At 43.1% G+C, this 20654-nt stretch overlaps 1 protein-coding gene across 1 annotated transcript in view; it reads right to left on the bottom strand.

Moving 5' to 3' along the window:
• Window positions 1–13190, bottom strand: part of ITPR3 (inositol 1,4,5-trisphosphate receptor type 3) — a 373063-nt gene extending 359873 nt beyond the window's left edge. The window contains exon 1 of the mRNA XM_073666508.1: window positions 12875–13190. Within this exon, the coding sequence (XP_073522609.1) occupies window positions 12875–12963 (89 nt within the window). The 5' untranslated portion in view covers window positions 12964–13190. The remainder of the gene's footprint in view (window positions 1–12874) is intronic.
• Window positions 13191–20654: the final 7464 nt, after the last annotated feature.

Below are 20654 nucleotides of genomic sequence, written 5' to 3'. Positions count from 1 at the left end.
TCTCAATCTTTGCTGCCTTGATTTGGTTTTTACAGAATTTATTTAATTTTCTAGATTTATTTAATGCCTCATCACTACCTACTTGCTTTAGTTCTCTAAATGCTTTCTTTTTGTCACTTATTGCGCCCCTTACAGCTCTATTTAGCCATAGTGGTTTCCTCCTATTTCTAGCCTGTCTATTTCCATAGGGTATATATTGTGCACAGATCCTATTCAGGATGCTAATAAATGTCTCCCATTTGCTTTGTGTAGTTTTATGTCTCAGGATATTGTCCCAGTTTATTGCACTAAGATCATCTCTCAACCGTTGGAAATTTGCCATCCTGAAATTTAGTGTCCTTGTAACCCCTCTACTACACATCTTATTAAAGGATAAATGAAAACTTATTATTTTGTGATCACTATTACCCAAGTGACCCCCAACTCATATATTTGATATGCGGTCTGGCCTGTTGGTTAATATTAGGTCTAGCAGTGCCCCCCTTGTTGTTGGGTCCTGAACCAGTTGTGAAAGGTAATTGTCTCTCATAGTTGTCAAAAACCTATTACCTTTCCTGGAACTACAGGTTTCTATTCCCCAATGTATTTCAGGGTAGTTAAAGTCCAATAACCAATTGGGCTTTCTATAACCAATAGAAAGGTGTTTAACCAAATAGAGGAAATGACCACATATTCATTTACACCACTGGCAGGTAGCCAAATATCTAGCCAATTGTCTCCTAGCATAAATTTGATATAAGGAGCACCATGATTCGTTCACACAATATGCATCATATCTCATTGACACCATGGAAGTCGCCATCCAATAGCAAATTTAGTTCTCTGTAACTTTCCAATCCATTCATGTTAGTGTCCCATCCCCCGATGATGCCGCTAGTGCAGTGAAACATGTTGGGGGGACATGTGCTGAAAGTTATCTTTCCCATTCTGCTCTAGTGATGAAACCCCATGATACCATCACAACGTCATAGATTTTACTCTATTTATCACTTTGGCTGATTAGGGATAATATTTTAATACCCTTTACATTCACATTTTAATATAAAGATTAAAAGTTACATTTTATAGCCCGTTTAGAGAGGGATAATTATATGGGTTTTCCCATTTGGTTCATTATTTGTACATACATTTCTCCAAGGCTATCCTTTTCTTCTTTGGTTGTGACAATACTGGTTCCTGAGAACGTTAAACTGACACATAAAACATAAATCCTCATGTCATCCATCTATTTGTAAAGCACAAACTATCTAGTACTTGTAACCGCATTTGGGTAAGGTTACAGGGGTTTTCAGGCTCAACTGGAATTTCCTCAGTTACTCTATTTGACTACAGATTTCTGAATTTTGACAGGGTGCAATGTGCACACTGACGGTTTTTCCCTCTATTTTCAGTGTGACTGCAAGTATACACTTTGCATACCTGTGGTCATGCGTGGTCTAGTTTCTCATCCACTTCTTACAATTTTCTATTGAGAGATGTGAATGGGAATCTAGTTTGCACGTGGCTTAACGTATGCAAATCACATATTTGTGGACACGTGACCACCCACTCGCACAGGATATACAGTGGCATGTAAAAGTTTGGGCACCCATGGTCAAAATTACTGTTATTGTGAACAGTTAATCAAGTTGAAGATGAAATGATCTCTAAAAGGCCTAAAGTTAAAGATACAAAGAAAATTTATTATTTTAGGCAAAAAAATATATATATTTTCGTCTTTTACATTTTAAAATATTACAAAAGGGTAAATGGGCCGATGCAAAAGTTTGAGCACCCTGCATGGCTAGTATCTACCCCTTTTGCAAGTATCATAGCTTGTAAACACTTTTTGTAGCCAGCCAAGAGTCTTTCAGTTCTGATTTGAGGGATTTTTGTCCATTCCTCTTTGGAAAATTCTTCCAGTTCTGTGAGATTCCTGGGTCGTCATGCATGCATTGCTATTTTGAGGTCTAGCTACAAATTTTCAATGATGTTCAGATCAGGGGACTGAGGCCCATTGTAAAACCTTCAGCTTGCGCCTTTTGAGGTTGTCTATTGTGGATTTTGATGAGTGTTTAGGATCATTATCTATTTGTAGAAGCCATCTTCTTTTCAACTTCAGCTTTTTTTTTTACAGATAGTGTCATGTTTGCATCAAGAACTTGTTTAAATTTTACTGAATCTATTCTTCCCTCTATCAGTGAAATATTTCTCGTGCCACTCGCTGCAACAAGACCCCAAAGCATGATTGATCCACTGTTATAATAATTGTAATAAATTTCTTGCTTATTTTAATAATCATTATTATATAGACTTTTAGAAGGTACATACTGTATATACATATGCATATATATATATGTATTAGACTCAGTCTTGTATCAACTAATTATTATCTCTAAGTGAACATCTGTGGGTTTGTTGTTGAATTCCTTTCTAGTTAGCTGGTGTCTTTGCTCACTCGTTAAAATGCAAGAATTAAAAGTTATCTTCACATGACAGCTGCATTTTGCATTCTGTTAATTATATTTTCCTGTACTAGAATCATTATTATGACATGCCTTTATTTTTACCTATATAACTGCCATTGAATGAAATGAGGGTAGACATTATGGTTATAGTAATAATTTGTTAGCTTTCATTTTGTCTCCATGCCGCAAGATCAATAAATAACAGATTAGCTTCCGAATTCAGGTGTGGACGATTTCTAATTGGTAAGGAAGAAAATTCCACTGACATCCACCCCTATGTTTAATGGTTGGCGAGATGTTCTTTTCCTGAAATTCTGTACCCTTTTATCTCCACACATTGATCATTGTGGCCAAAGAGTTCTATTTTAACTTCATCGGTCCACAGGACTTGTTTCCAAAATGCATCAGCCTTGTTTAGATGTTCTTTTGCATAATTCTGACCCTGAATTTTATGGTTCAGGATGCAGGAGAGATTTTCTTCTGATGAGTCTTCCATGAAGGCTATATTTGTACAAGTGTCTCTGAACACTACAACAATGTACCACAACTCCAGAGTCTGCTAAATCATTCTGAAGGTCTTTTGCAGTCAAGCGGGAGTTCTGATTTGCCTCTCTAGCAATCCTATGAGCAGCTCTCACTGAAATTTTTTTTTTTTTTTTTTTTTTTACAAGTAGAGTACGTGCACACGATCCGTAATCGTTGCGGATTGGACGCAGTGCACTTGCGCTGCATGCAATCTGCAGCGGCCAGATGTTACAGCATAGTGGATGGGATTTCAAGAAATCCCATGCCAACTATGCTTTTCCGTGCATCTGCGGATCACCCGCGGACACGGACATGAGGCGTGTCTTTCCAGACCGCATCATGTCAATTTCTCCTCAAGAGAAACTAGATCAATACAATGTATTGATTGCAATGAATCCACATGGTTCAATGAACACATGCGGATTCCCCTGCGTGCAGCGCTTTAGACACAGCATAAAGTATGCTGCGTTCAAAGCGCTGCCTATATCGATCTTGTGCACATACCTTTAGCCTATGTGCGCACGGTCAGGATTTGAAGCAGAAATTTCCTGTGCGTTTTTCAAGCATCTCCTTGGCAGGAAAAACGCATGCGGATTTTCAAAGCGGTTTTTGCATGCGTTTTTGTACATCAATGAATGCTTTTTAGAGCTAAATAAAGTTATTTGGTGGGACATTGCTTAAACCTTGAATTACCATCAGAACTGGGGTGAGTATATTGGTTTATTTGAATGATTAAAGAATGTTTCTGTTGTATTTCAAATAAAGTGTTTACTCTGTGTCTGTGTCTGATTGACACCTTGACATCACCAAACAAAAAAGCTAGGTGTCAGCTAGTCCCATTCACCCAATCTTCATTAGCATTTCTATTCATGCAATTTATGCGGCAGCTGTGAGCTGCTATTTTTAGCCTGGGAAGGTGCCATTTGCAAACATGGTCCCTGGCCATAATGGTCTCACTGCTGTTTTGTTAGCCACTTGTGATATTGGATCATTTCTGGTTCTCTTTATCTACTTTTAAGATATGCATGACAATCTGAGATAATTTATGTAAAAATATAGAAATTACTTAAGGGTTCACAAACTTTCAAGCAACACTGTCGGTTATTCTAAATGAAACAAAAAGCATGCACCATTTTGAGATAAATCTCCTGTAACATATATGATAATTCATTGTCATAACACAGCAGATAAAGAGAAGAATTGCGCACTAAATGGCCATTTCATAGCACAACAGGTATAGGAGTAGATAATAGTTTTTCGGGTATAACACCCTTCATCAGGTAAATGGCAGTGGGCCGGTGAATATATAGTATAGGAATTCCTGGGTTCGGGGTGGACTTCAGGTGAAAAGCAGGAAACATTCTTGTATATTTCACATGCAGTGTGGATACACAGGAGTGTTTCCAGGTTTGACCCCAAACACCCACCACATCCCACACAATAATCTATGGGAAGGCTGCCTACCCTGTTTTCCCTTGAATACAATGTCAGAAGTCATACCAACCCAACGGTGTCTGCTTATACTTTACATACATTTTGAACTGTGTGCTATTTGAATGTGTTTGTAGTGATTTAGTTGTCTAACCTGCTTGGTAAAACATTTCCTATAGTGTTGACATTTGTTTGCTTTTTTTATTTATCTGGGCAGTCACATGAGGAGTGTCACACACACCATTTGTTATTGTATTAAGCTTATTTTTCACATTGGTAGTTTATTATTTCTGGTTATAACTGTTGCTCTTCAGTGGTGTGAAGAAGTGTTTGCCCTCTTCCTGATTTCTTATTCTTTTGCATGTTTGTCACACTTAAATGTTTCAGATTACAAAACAAATTTAAATATTAGACAAAGATAACACAAGTAAACACATAATGCAGCTTTTAAATGAAAGTCTTTATTATCAGGGGAAAAAGAAATCCAAACCTACAGGGCCCTGTGAGGAAAAAGTGATTGCCCCCTAAACCTAATAACTGGTCGGGCCACTCTTAGCAGCTACAACTGCAATCAAATGTTTGCGATAACTGGCTATGAGTCTTTTGCAACAGTCTGGAGGAATTTTGGCCCACTCATCTTTGCAAAATTGTTGTAATTTAGCCACATTAGAGGGCTTCTGAGCCTTTTCAAGGCCATGCCACATTATCTCAATCGGATTAAGGTCAGGACTTTGACTAGGCCACTCTGCAGGAGACCCCTGTTATTGTCATAGCCGATCTGCTATGAGCGGTCGGCGCTCACAGCTGATGAGCACTTTTGTTACACATAGCTGGGTTGAAGCCCTGCTATATGTAACACAGGCGATCAGACGATCGCAGCTTCTAGTCGCCCACAGAGACTATTGAAGCCAGTAAAAAGTATAAAACGTTTTTAAAAAATATTAAAAAAATTAAAAAAATCTAAAAAGTTCAAGCCACCCCCCTTTCGCCCCATTCAAAATAAAATAATTAAAAAAAAATCAAAATATAATGTTTGGTATCGCCGTATTCAGAATTGCCCGATCTATCAATATATAAAAATAATTAATCCGGTCGCTAAACAGCGTGATGAGAAAAAAAATCAAAATGCCAGAATTACGATTTTTTTGGTCGCCGCAACATTGCAATAAAATGCAATAAAAGGCGATCACAAGATAGTATCTACACCAAAATGGCATCAATGAAAACATCAGCTTGGCGCGCAAAAAATAACCCCTCACCTGGCCCCAGATCCCGAAAAATGGAGACGCTACCGGTTTCGGATAATGGCGACTTTTTTTTTTTCTTTTAACAAACTTTGGATTTTTTTCCACCATTTAGATAAAAAAGAAACTATACATGTTTGGGATCTACGAACTCATAATGACTTGGAGAATCATAATGGCAGGTCATTTTTAGCAATTAGTGAACATGGTAAACAAAAAAAAAAAACAATTGTGGAACTGAACTTTTTTTGCAATTTCACTGCACTTTGAATTTTCTTCCTGGTTTCCAGTACACAATATGGTAAAACTAATGGTGTCCTTCAAAAGTACAACTCGTCCCGCAAAAGACAAGCCCTCATAAGGCCATATTTACTGAAAAATAAAAAAGTTATGGTTCTGGGAAGAAGGGGAGCAAAAAACAAAAGCGCAAAAATGGAAAAGGGGCACAGCATGAAGGGGTTAGAGTATGATTAAAAATGTGGGGGCTAAGTATTAATCGGATCATTCGGGGTAGTGCATTCCAGACAACTGGTGCAGCACAAGAGAAGTCTTGGAGACGGAGATGTGAAGTTCAGATTATGAAGGATGTTAGTTTTAGGTCAGTTGTAGAATGGAGAGCACGAGTAGGGTGACAGACTGAGATGAAGAAGGAGACGTATGATAGTGCAGAATTGTAGAGAGTTTTGTGGATGAGAGAGACTTTATATTGTATTCTGTAGCAAATGAGCAACCAGTGCAATGACTGGTACAGGGTGGAGGTATCGCTGAAGTGGCGATGCAGTAGTCCTGACGAGAATGAATAAGATTGACAGTAAGGATTTTTGCTGTTTCAAAGGTAAGAAAAGGTCGGATTCTGGAGATGTTTTTAAGATGCAGCTGACATGAGCGATCTAGCGATCCCTCTCCACTGCTGTTCCGGTCTTTGTTGATTGGCTGCAGTAGTGATGTTGTGACTACAGCATTTTTAAACCTTCCAGCCAATCTCTGTGCTCAGCAACCCATTCTGTATACCAAGGCAGAGCTGCTGAGCACAGTGATTGGCGTCACCACTGCAGCTGATCAACAAAGAGCGCTGCACTGATGGGAGGTAAAGCTGGACCTTGGAAGTGTGAATAAATAAGTCTGAAAACCTATGAAGTTAACCCCTTTACGACCAATGACAAGCATCATGATTTTGAACTGTCACTGCGTGTAAACACACAGTGACAGTTCAGTGCTGAGTGGCACGGGAGCAGGTGCGGGGATGCATGCTAGCGGTCCCCACACCCAGAGGGCTGTGATTGACTGGCCAATCCGGCAGCTTCCTGTCAGTGGTGTGGGGTTATACACAGCTCAGCACTGAGAGAACTGGCAGATCAGCAGCAGATAAAACAGTGATTTTATCAACGTGACAGCGTGCAGTCCAGTGAGTGATACATCGCTGGAATAAGGGTTTCAGCCCCTACTTCATGTCGCTCTCAGATGAGATGGTAAAAACCTGGTGACAGATTCTCCTTAAAAAATTGAAAGGGAAAATTGGGTTTAACTTCTTCGTAGTGCAGAATTTGAACAATGAAAGTTTGTCCTATGGTTAAATGAATCATCTATTCATGGGAACTCCAAGGAACCTCCTGCAGATTATTACTCATAAGCACATATTGAACAAGTGACGGCTCCAAGCCATAAAGCAGGTTATTAGCACAGAAAACATAAGATAAGCTGATTCTCAAACAAAATTTAAAGATGTGGCCAATTATACTGACCATTCTAAGAATTCTTTAGATTCTTCTATGGCGGTGAAACCTGCTAACCTGGCCTCCTTGAAAATGAAGAGTCATACAATATACCTATATGACTAAAGAGAAATAAAAAACACTAGAGCAAGGGTAAACCCGGAGTGCACAGTCTAGTGTACAGTCTTCTCAGCTATTGTAGGAAATGGTTAATGATCCTATAGAGAATGCTTCTTTCTTGCTTTGCTGCCAGTTAATTATGCAAACAAAGGATTACATTTATGACAGTCTGTATTCTTATAAAACTGATAGCAGACCACCACAGCATCATATGGTCACTTTTATGAGGGAATAGCCAGTAATGCAATCACATAGTACCTACAATGCTTTCAATGCCAGATCAATATTACCACCCATAAACACACACATACAGTATATTCTTCCATTTCTCCATTTCTAAACCCAATGATTTAGCCAAAAGACAAGGCGACTTCTTAAAATCAAGAAAATGTCACTGCTTAAAAAATGTGTTCTGCTGATCCCTATGGCAATGACTGGATGACAGGACAAGGAACACATAGTCCCCTGCCTCTTCTTCCCCCTTGCCCCCCACCACACACACTTCATTTCCTCTCTTTATCTGCAAGGCACAGAGGCAGAACTTTCCTTAACCCATTCAAGAGACATCTATGGCACCACTATACAGAGAGACAAGAGTTTTTTAACAGGACACTGAGAATTTTCGCTGTTCAGGTGCCAAATAAGGAGAAAAGAAGCGTAACTGAACATACCTTTCTGCCTGCTAGTAAATATAGCTCACAATGAAAGCATTGTACCGAACACATACAGATGAATAGACGCTGGCATTTTACCGAATACATGGCTTATGTGCACAAGGTACTGATATTACGATGCAGAGCATACTATAGCAGAAAGTTATGCATATCCTTCACATCTACATATACTACAGTTATATATGTGTTTGTTTGTTTTCAAAAACACTTTTCATTAACCTGAAACAAGCTATCCCAAAGTATTAGCTTGCCTAAGGCATTGTGTCTAATAATGGCCAGCCAGACAAATTCTACATAATTATAGTGTAGAGTATATGAAGCTGTAGGGTATTATCTAGGAGAGACCTGTGTCACCTGTATTTTGATGGTCTTGGCGGCCTAAAGCTAGAAATAGACATCAGATATCTCTAGGATGAATGACCCTTAAAGGAGTTGTCCACTACTTGAACAACCCCTTCTCATTCCCCATTTTGGCCCCATTTAAATAACAACACTTATAGCCCCTTCCATTGCCGGCGCCGTTCCAGCGGTGTCAGCACTCACGTTCCCAGGGTTCACGTAAGTTTGTTATGTCATGTGAGCCCCGTGCCCACTCAGAGCTGGCGCTACGGCCCCCGCCATCAGAAGTCTAAGTAATTAACAAGAACTGAGTGGCAAGTCGCAGCTCTCACTTCCAGGTAATTAGGTATGTGCACTCTAGATCTGCACACCCCGCGCATGCGCAATGCGCAGATCCAGGCTGCACGTCACAGGGCCCTGTGATGTGCACGGGAGGGCAGGGGAAGGGGGTAATATTTAAGTAATAGGCGGGCTTTTCTTGGCGTCCCCCGGTTGCCAAGCCTAGGAAATGAATTTTATAAAAAGATAGCAGACCTCTACTATGGGCCATACAGGTATGTATATATTTACATTTCTATCACCTGTGTGCCCATATTAGAGATCTGAAAAGTCCCAGGTTCCCTTTAATATCAGGATTATGCAGACGTTTTGACATGGATTTTCAAAGTAAATACATTAGTCTCATCAGGTCTAAGAGAGCTATTCAATTATGTAGTCAGTTTGCATTGTGAAATCTGCTCTAAGTCTTATACATACTTAATACCAATACATTAATACATAGTCACATACAATATACTGTATTCTTAAAAAGTAAATGCACTTTCACTACACTTTTGAAATCTAATAATGCCAGGTCATTAAAATAAAGAGGCAGAAGTTATTAGAGTGCTGCTCTCTTTGAGTAGACTGAATTAGCTGAAGACATGTTCCGCTTGTGGTTCTTCATATTAGCACTTGGGGGGGGGGGCGGGGGTTTCTTAGAACTTGGACATATCATTTTGCCAAAGTCTTCAGAAAGTACAGCTACAATGTAAGACACACATACACGAGCAGTCATACAGTAATACATAGTTACATGTGAATGTTTTTTATGGCACACTATCGCAGCACCGCACCCCGTAAACTCATTGTGCAGTGCTCTGTCCAAATATTGGCGGAATACTCTCTATTTACTCACTGTGCGGTTGCACTGCAGGATGTTAACACCTAAATTCTTTCCAAAACACCCGTATTCCCTCTCCGTTTTATAACCTTACAGTACTCTATACTACTATTATCTACTGTTAAAATACTTAAACAGAGTTCCCAATATTGATAGCTTAAACATTTCTTAGGCTAACTCCTAAACTGCACTAACTCGTTTTATAGGGGTTTTCCTCTGATCTCCTATCCAAAGGGTGAGTGATGACTGATCTCTGGAGGCCAAACTCCTGGGACCCCCACCAACACTGATGCTCCATTCAATGTCTAAGGGCCTGGGCAGAAACATTCGGTCGTTGCACTCGGCTCTTTCTCATTCCCTAACCTTTGAATGAAGTAACACTGCATGCTTGCTTGCTGCTCTATCCAGATCAAGAGGAAGAGGGATTTCAGTCTCATCACGAAAAGTTGGGTCTTGGTGCCCCCATTTAAATGATGATATGATCACATTTGTATACCAAAGGCTGCATTATTCATAAGAGTGACTAGATTGAAACCTAAGGACCCTATAGGGACTAGGGGCTGTAAATTATTTTTATGCTTACATACTGTTACTGTCACCTGTGCCCAAGGGCTCCAATGGTTAAAGGTACTTTGCACTCTGGGCCATAGCAATAAGTGTGTGCATATATTTTCAGCACAGTGGACCAACAGAGCACTAGAGTCTGGGATGAGCATTATTGTCATGCCGCCTCATCCATTATTGTACCTCTATTAGCAAGACAGCCTAGTTGTGACCTTGATTGCATGTGCTAAAATCTTCTCATGTGCTGTTCGCACCAGCCAAAACCGTGTTTATATGGCTATGTAGGACTATGCACAGTGGTCTAATACCTACCGTACCAGGATCCAGTGAAAGATCAATGTGCAAAAGGGGGCCCAAAATAACTAAAAACCTTTTGGATGGGTTATGGGTTAATATATCCCTGTGTGCATTCATGGTCTATAGGACTGACAGAGATAATAGAGCACTGTACTGAGTCCCAGTGGGAGGACCTCAAGCAATTAGACATTTTTTCTCACTTGTCATCTGCGTGCTGCCCGTATACAATCAGTTTTTTTTACCCAGCAGCTATGAATCCTTTACAGGGCCGTTTACAGTTTCCTATACTACAGAATTGTAAAGTATCTGTATAAATCAGATGTCACTCTGATGGTCCGTATGGCATCCAATATTTTTTTCTCGCAGCCATCCGATTTCGGAATCAAACCTCAGCATGCTGTGATATTGTACTCACGCCGAATACAGCCGAGATAAAATACACAGATCTGCACGGCCTCATTGAATAGCATTGGACCAAGTGCAATACCTCTTTTTATCAGATTGCACTCATCCGATTTATAGCATCGTGTGACCCCGGCCTTAGGGTAGTTGTCCATTACTTAGGTATTACTGAGCTGACCCTAAGGACTTACAGGTGCATCTCACTAAATTAGAATATCATCAAAAAGTTAATTTATTTCAGTTCTTCAATACAAAAAGTGAAACTCATATATTATATAAAGTCATTACAAACAGAGTGATCTATGTCAAGTGTTTATTTCTGTTAATGTTGATGATTATGGCTTACAGCCAATGAAAACACAACAGTCATTATCCCAGTAAATTACTTTTTAGTAACAGTTAGAAAAATGTTTTTAAAATCCGAAATGTTGTCCTACTGAAATGTATGTTCAGTAAATGCGCTCAATACTTGGTCGGGGCTCCTTTTGCATCAATTACTGCATCAATGCGGCGCCGCATGGAGGCGATCAGCCTATGGCACTGCTGAGGTGTTATGGAAGCCCAGGTTGCTTTAGCAGCCTTCAGCTTGTCTGCATTGCTGGGTCTGGTGTCTCATCTTCCTCTTGACAATACCCCATAGATTCTCTATGGGGGTTAAGGTCAGGCGAGTTTGCTGGCCAATCAAGCTCAGTGATACTGTTGTTTTTAAACCAGGTATTGGTACTTTTGGCAGTGTGGACAGGTGCCAAGTCCTGCTGGAGAATGACATTTCCTTCTCCAAAAAGCTTGTCTGCAGAGGGAAGCATGAAGTGCTCTTAAATTTCCTGGTAGACGGCTGCGCTGACTTTGGTCTTGATAAAACACAGTGGACCTACACCAGCAGATGACATGGCTCCCCAAACCATCACTGATTGTGGAAACTTCACACTAGACTGCAAGCAGCTTGGATTGTGGCCTCTTCACTCTTCTTCCAGACTCTGGGACCTTTATTTCCAAATGAAAATTGGAACTCTGGGACCTTGTGGAGTATGTTAATGACTGCCTTCTGGACATCTGTCAAGTCAGCAGTCTTCCCCATGATTGTGGAGCCTACTGAAACAGACTAAGGGACCTTTTTAAACGCTTAGGAAGCCTTTGCAGGTGTTTTTTTTTAATTAATTTACTGAGATAATGACTTTTATGTTTTCATTGGCTGTAAGCCATAATCATCAACATTAACAGAAATAAACACTTGGAATAGATCACTCTGTTTGTAATGACTCTATATAATATATGAGTTTCACTTTTTATATTGCAGAATTGAAATAAATTAACTTTTTGATGATATTCTAATTTAGTGAGATACATCTGTACATGGGTGGTTTGAAATAATCTCTGGGAAAGTGCCATACAATGGTGCCTTCAGATGTGGCTTCATGGGGACTAAAGTGGTGCATTTGCTATATGACACATTGCACTGAATTATTGTGAACATGATGGTGCTAAACAAGACACAACATGGCTGGCGCCACAACTCGAAGCCTGCAGCTCACACGTACAGTAGGTCTTAGCGCCCGGCCTTATTCCTCTATGGCAGCCTCAGCTGGAAGAAGCTCCTGCAATCTCAGTGCGGATGGCAGCCCAGACCACCAACATGCCAGGACAATCCAGTCAGCCACTGGCGCCTCAGTACTGGAGCTCGCCATTCAGCGGCGCAATTTTCTAAAGATCAGATTAACATTTGATATTTTGCCACAACTGGAACTTTCAGGAGACACTTAGGGACATGCCACCGGCAATATGGGCACATCTTCTCCAAATAGAAGAAAAATCCCACCATGTGTAACGGGCAGATCCTACCAGGATAACTCACATGCCATGACACCACTCTGCCAAACTTTCTTTTTGTGCTGCCCACAGCTAACAGCCGCTCCCCTACAGTCAGCCCCACTGGCAGGCGGGCAGCTGGCACACTTACCCCAGGGTGCTGATGAAGCCGCATACTGTGCCCTCAGCGTAGAGGGACACGATGTCCCCGATATGCAGGAAGCTGGACTTGTCACTCATGGTAGCGGGGCACTCTTCACATGCCCGCCTGGCGTGTGTGCAGGCAGGGCAGCCTCTCCCGCTCCCTCTTCTCCGGTGTGGGGTGAGCTCAGCCTGCTGCCTCCTCCTCCCCGCACTGTCTGCCTTCACCTGTACAGAACCAGGAAGTTTTCATGAATGCAAATAGTGTCTGGTGCTCGGCTCAGCCCCGCAGCTCAGCCCCGCAGCTCAGCCCCGCAGCTCCGCGCGCCGGGTTAACCCCCTCCGTACTGACAGAGCGTGGACGCTACAAGCCGCTCTATGCGCTCACGGTATGTTTCATTTTGACACAGGACCGGACTTATTTTGTGCCGCAAGAATAACAGACTTTTATTTTCTAAAGCCTTCCAGTAAATAGTTAAACAGCTTAGCCACATTGGCACAACCGGGCAATGGCATTTTACCAGTAACCACTCTTTTCAATTTTATGTCACAAATCAATAGTTCACATGAAAACAAGCACATTTGTTATATTTCTCATCAAAGGAGTTTGGAAACCTTCCCCTCCTGGACTGTTCTTTCACTCTCAAGCTAGGAGATGGCAGCTGGTGCTTCTAAGAGTCTATGGAGATGGCAGCTGGTGCTTCTAAGAGTCTATGGAGATGGCAGCTGGTGCTTCTAAGAGTCTATGGAGATGGCAGCTGGTGCTTCTAAGAGTCTATGGAGATGGCAGCTGGTGCTTCTAAGAGTCTATGGAGATGGCAGCTGGTGCTTCTACGAGTCTATGGAGATGGCAGCTGGTGCTTCTACGAGTCTATGGAGATGGCAGCTGGTGCTTCTAAGAGTCTATGGAGATGGCAGCTGGTGCTTCTAAGAGTCTATGGAGATGGCAGCTGGTGCTTCTAAGAGTCTATGGAGATGGCAGCTGGTGCTTCTACGAGTCTATGGAGATGGCAGCTGGTGCTTCTAAGAGTCTATGGAGATGGCAGCTGGTGCTTCAAAGAGTCTATGGAGATGGCAGCTGGTGCTTCTAAGAGTCTATGGAGATGGCAGCTGGTGCTTCTAAAAGTCTATGGAGATGGCAGCTGGTGCTTCTACAAGTCTATGGCGATGGTAGCTGGTGCTTCTAAGATTCCATGGAGAGAGGAGACATTCTGCTGTAAGTTCTCCTAAATCAACAGTTACACCTAAACTACCAAAGAAGTAGGCACCTTCAGAGATGCCAGTCAATTTGGGCTGTCTAAAAAGGATCAATCGGCAAAGCTGGCCTCCAAGAGTGCGATGGAGCCATTATTAATAACACGAGAAACAGTCGCTGATTTATTTCTATATGGAACCGGATCCTCCGTAGAATTATATTATATACTCAGTTTGAGTGTACACATATATATTGTCTTTTCTTTATATATATATATATATATATATATATATATATATATATATATATATATTTGATGTATTATTTACAGTACAGACCAAAAGTTTGGACACACCTCATTTTAAGATTTTTCTGTATTTTCATGACTTTGAAAATTGTACATTCACACTGAAGGCATCAAAATTATGAATTAACACATGTGGAATTATATACTTAGCAAATAAGTGTGAAACAACTGAAAATATGTCTTATATTCTAGGTTCTTCAAAGTAGCCACCTTTTGCTTTGATGACTGCTTTGCACACTCTTGGCATTCTCTTGATGAGATTCAAGAGGTAGTCACCGGAATTGGTTTTCACTTCACAGGTGTACCCTGTCAGGTTTAATAAGTGGGATTTCTTGCCTTATAAATGGGGTTGGGACCATCAGTTGTGTTGTGCAGAAGTCTGGTGGATACACAGCTGATAGTCCTACTGAATAGACTGTTAGAATTTGTATTATGGCAAGAAAAAAGCAGCTAAGTAAAGAAAAACGAGTGGTCATCATTACTTTAAGAAATGAAGGTCAGTCAGTCCGAAAAATTGGGCAAACTTTGAATGTGTTCCTAAGTGCAGTTGCAAAAACCATCAAGCGATACAAAGAGACTGGCTCACATGAGGACCGCCCCAGGAAAGGAAGACCAAGAGTCACCTCTGCTTCTGAGGATAAGTTTATCCGAGTCACCAGCCTCAGAAATCACAGGTTAACAGCAGCTCAGATTAGAGACCAGGTCAATGCCACACAGAGTTCTAGCTGCGGACACATCTCTACAACAACTGTTAAGAGGAGACTTTGTGCAGCAGGCCTTCATGGTAAAATAACTGCTAGGAAACCACTGCTAAGGACAGGCAACAAGCAGAAGAGACTTGTTTGGGCTAAAGAACACAAGGAATGGACATTAGACCAGTGGAAATCTGTGCTTTGGTCTGATGAGTCCAAATTTGAGATCTTTGGTCACCAGACCTGAACTCAATCGAGATGGTTTGGGGTGAGCTGGACCGCAGAGTGAAGGCAAAAGGGCCAACAAGTGCTAAGCATCTCTGGGAACTCCTTCAAGATTGTTGGAAGACCATTTCCGGTGACTGCCTCTTGAAGCTCATCAAGAGAATGCCAAGAGTGTGCAAAGCAGTCATCAAAGCAAAAGGTGGCTACTTTGAAGAACCTAGAATATAAGACATATTTTCAGTTGTTTCACACTTTTTTGTTAAGTATATAATTTCACATGTGTTAATTCATAGTTTTGATGCCTTCAGTGTGAATGTACAATTTTCAAAGTCATGAAAATACAGAAAAATCTTTAAATGAGAAGGTGTGTCCAAACTTTGGGTCTGTACTGTATATGATCAGAGATTTATTGAGCACTTTGTCATTTTATACCTACAGAATTAATTAGAGTATATATAGTATTGAGCTATCTCTGTTGCTCACTCACCTTTCTGTGCATCATTATACCTGTTGCTGGATTTTTATTTTTTTTTGTCTTTTATTCAATAAAATGTACATCTTTTTGAACAATGTGGATGTATTTTGGTCCTGGCATTTTTTTTTTCTTCGTTAATGTATTTCTCCATAGAATTCAGCAGCAGCTAGCCTGGCCTAAAACGATTCTAGGTGTGAAAAGTTCTCAGAGAAGCTATCTTAGCTATGTGAATAAGTAACTGCCAGCTCCTCTTAGATATGCCATCACTGTCTAATCATTGAGTCTAATCACACGGACTACCACACAGATGCCACATCCTAGGAATTTGCCATCACTATCTAATCAGTGAGTCCAATCACTCGGACTACCACACAAATGCCACATCCTAGGAATTTGCCATCACTGTCTAATTAGTGAGTCCAGTCACTCAGACTACCACACAGATGCCACATCCTAGGAATTTGCCATCACTGTCTAATCAGTGAATCTAATCACACGGACTACCACACAGATTCCACATCCTAGGAATTGACCATCACTGTCTAATCACACAGACTACCACACAGATGCCAGCTCCTAGGAATTTGCCATCACTATCTAATCAGTGAGTCCAATCACCCGGACTATCACACAGATTCCACATCCTAGGAATTGACCATCACTGTCTAATCACACAGACTACCACACAGATGCCAGCTCCTAGGAATTTGCCATCACTATCTAATCAGTGAGTCCAATCACTCGGACTACCACACAAATGCCACATCCTAGGAATTTGCCATCACTGTCTAATTAGTGAGTCCAGTCACTCAGACTACCACACAGATGCCACATCCTAGGAATTTGCCATCACTGTCTAATCAGTGAATCTAATCACACGGACTACCACACAGATTCCACATCCTAGGAATTGACCATCACTGTCTAATCACACAGACTACCACACAGATGCCACATCCTAGGAATTTGCCATCACTGTCTAATCAGTGAATCTAATCACACGGACTACCACACAGATTCCACATCCTAGGAATTGACCATCACTGTCTAATCACACAGACTACCACACAGATGCCAGCTCCTAGGAATTTGCCATCACTATCTAATCAGTGAGTCCAATCACCCGGACTATCACATAGATGCCACATCCTAGGAATTTGCCATCACTATCTAATCAGTGAGTCCAATCACCTGGACTACCACACAGATGCCACATCCTAGGAATTTGCCATCACTGTCTAATCAGTGAGTCCAGTCACCCAGACTACCACACAGATGCCACATCCTAGGAATTTGCCATCACTGTCTAATCAGTGAGTCCAATCACCCGGACTACCACACAGATGCCATCTCCTAGGAATTTGCCATCACTGTCTAATCAGTGAGTCTTATCACCCGGACTACCACACAGATGCCACATTCTATGAATTTGCCATCACAGTCTAATCAGTGAGAGTCCAGTCACACAGACTACCACACAGATGCCAGCTCCTAGGAATTTGCCATCACTATCTAATCAGTGAGTCCAATCACCCGGACTACCACACAGATGCCACATCCTAGGAATTTGCCATCACTATCTAATCAGTGAGTCCAATTGTTACGGATCCGGGTGGTGAAACCTCTGTGCTTTGATGCAAGGAGGGACCAGAGGGACATAACTCAGTGCCTACTCGGACCGACCCAGGGCACACAGCGTCTTAGTCGACTCTGTGAACCAAGGAGGCACAGGGCAGGTGAACCAGGTGCCACTCTGGGACCGACCTTGTGGGAGAGCAGGTGACTCCTATGTGTCAGATGACAGTGTGGCGCCCCTGAGGGTTCGACCGCCACAGGGATGCTGCACTTCTATAATGGAGTGTAGTGTTCCTTCTCTGAGGTAAGAACAGTGTGATGGTCAGGACCCCACCTCCACATCCAACACCACACTTCTCCCACCAGAGGGGGCTAGAATGCACTAGGTGCTGCCCCTCCTGGTAATCGGGAGACTGGGGAACCAAGAGATAGGGGAACCATTTAGTGGGTGAGGGTGGAGGACTCACATTTTAGTGACACTTTAAATTTCATATTTAGTACACAGCCATCTTGGCTCATGGTCTTGTCTTGTCTTGTCTTCTGATGGTTCTTTGACTATTCTTAACGTGGCCTTCCTCCCTGAGCGTGGATCCTGTTTGGACCTGCAGAGGATGGAGATACGGCCCTCGTACCCCGGCCTTGGGTCGAAGGACAGGTTGCAGATAATGAATGTCTCAGCCCGGTCAAGGACCATGACCAAGAAGGCCCGGAGCTTAAGAGTGTAGCTCCACCACAAATGGATCCCAGGGAGGATGCAGACGGAGCGGTATACGCCACCTGTCCTCGCCAACCTGATATATTCAGAGGGATTCCGGCTGCAAGAGGGGTACCGGCCCCCGACACCTGACCTTGCTACTCCACGTCCTAGTCAGGAAAGTCCGGTAGGCCCTGAGGATCCCACCGAGTATCGGAAGGAGCGGAGCTGCCACCCATACCCTTTTTCTGAGAGGAGTTCAGAGGGAGACCCAGCCTATCTACATACACACCGACAGGAAAGGACCCGGTCTGAAGTCTAGGAACACTCTGGTGCGGGGTCCTGATTGAACACTGGACTTACTCGGAGGTTGTCGGACCCCCCAGTCTCTGGTGACCGCAGAACTCCGAGAGGAGCAGGGAGAAGCCTTGCAGCTGTACTCTTCAATGTGAGTAAACAAACCCTGGAAGTTAACCCCTATGGCCTCCAGAATCTTTATTCTGCATTACACCACATTAAGCGGCACCAGACCTCCTAGACTACTACCCCCTCCATCCTGTCACTCTGCCCTGAGGCCCTGCTCCGCCTGTGGGGAGTAGTAACAACGATGGCTGCCATAACACCAGGCCTCAGTGGACTGCAGCAGCGCTGATGGCCTTCACCAGGTGCCACAGGTGGCGTAGTCGAGATCAGCCACTCAACCCGGATAAGCCCGTACCATCTCTTTTGTTTTAGTGTGACGACCCTGGGTACGGAGCAGGTCCGGGCCATGGCTGCACCCCATCTCTACATTACTGGACCCGACTCCGAGTCCCCCATCTCCCAGGGTAGGGCTTACAGAGGACGCGCGTGAGTCACACAACAGGAACTGACCGGTACAGCGGATGGGCATGGCAGGTAGGCTGGCGGGTGATCCGGGTAGACAAGCAGGCGGGTACAGCGGATAGCCAGACAGGTACTCCGGGTAAACGAGCAGGCGGGTATGGCAGGTAACTTGGCAGGTGCTCCGGGTAGGCAGGCAGGCATGGCAGATAATCTGGAAGGTGCTCCGGGTAGGCAGGCTGGCAGTTGCTCCGGGTTGGCAGGCTGACAGGCACGGCAGGTAACTGGCAGGTGCTGCGGGTAGGCAGGCTAGCTGGCACGGCAGATAGGCAGACTGGCGGGCATGACTGATAGACTGTCGGGCAGGACTGTTAGACAGACTGGCGGGCTGGACTGTTAGACTGGCGGGCTGGATTGTTAGACAGACTGGCGGGCAAGGAACCTGAGGGCTGAGGAGAGTGTTAGCACACAAACAACAACCTTTCACAGGCATCTCCATTTTGGAGGAGGTGCTTAATACAGGGACAGTCCTCCGGCCATTAGCCGGGACTCTTTAGGATGGCTCGCCCGGCCCCTTTAAGAGGGAGGGAGCGAGCGCCCTAAGCACAGTCCCCAGGAAGCTGAGCGCAGTGCACGCCTTAGCAGCAGGAGAACAGGAAGACGCCGGACTGGGACCGTGGCAGTGAGGGGAACGGCGTCTCTGCCCGGCAGGAGGCGGAGACGCCGATGCTACACCAATCTGTTATGATCTGCTACAAGAACTAAGGAAAGAAAGGGAATCTGTCCCTATAATAAGACTAAGCTGATTCCCTACGTTGCAGCGGGCGACCTGTTCCTTGTGAACAGACCCGCCTTCGTCCTCAGCTAGTCTGAACGCAGACCTATAGAATAAAGGGAGCAGGTGTTGTAGCGGAGCAAAAAGACAAACAGACAAAAAGTACTTAGAGGTCCAAAGGACCAAACGAACTAGAGAGATAGGTACAAAAGCACCTGGCTAGATAGAGAGTCAAATAACACTGAAGTCCAGCAAAGCCAGAAGGGCGGAGCTGGAATAAATAGGCAGCAGGTCACGTGACCAAAATAGAAAAAAACTAACAGGAGAGTTCTAACACAATCACCCGGACTACCACACAGATGCCACCTCCTAGGAATTTGCTATCACTTTTTTGTGATGGCTGCAATACTGCCAAAATAAAGGAATAACATATACACTGCTCAAAAAAATAAAGGGAACACTCAAATAACACATCCTAGATCTGAATGAATGAAATATTCTCATTGAATACTTTGTTCTGTACAAAGTTGAATGTGCTGACAACAAAATCACACAAAAAGCATCAATGGAAATCAAATTTATTAACCAATGGAGGCCTGGATTTGGAGTCACCCCCAAAATTAAAGTGGAAAAACACACTACAGGCTGATCCAACTTTGATGTAATGTCCTTAAAACAAGTCAAAATGAGGCTCAGTATTGTGTGTGGCCTCCACGTGCCTGTATGATCTCCCTACAACGCCTGGGCATGCTCCTGATGAGGTTGCGGTTGGTCTCCTGTGGGATCTCCTCCCAGACCTGGACTAAAGCATCCGCCAACTCCTGGACAGTCTGTGGTGCAACGTGATGTTGGTGGATTGAGCGAGACATGATGTCCCAGATGTGCTCAATCAGATTCAGGTCTGGGGAACAGTCGGGACAGGCCATAGCTTCAATGCCTTCATCTTGCAGGAAGTGCTGACACACTCCAACCTCATGAGGTCTAGCATTGTCCTGCATTAGGAGGAGCCCAGGGCCAACCGCACCAGCAT

The sequence above is a fragment of the Phyllobates terribilis genome, unplaced genomic scaffold (assembly GCF_046119375.1).
Source record: "Phyllobates terribilis strain yellow unplaced genomic scaffold, ASM4611937v1 Scaffold_2__4_contigs__length_985480577, whole genome shotgun sequence".
Lineage (NCBI taxonomy): Eukaryota > Metazoa > Chordata > Amphibia > Anura > Dendrobatidae > Phyllobates > Phyllobates terribilis.
Note: the sequence above shows the minus strand (reverse complement) of the source record. Positions and strands in the feature narration are given on the sequence as shown.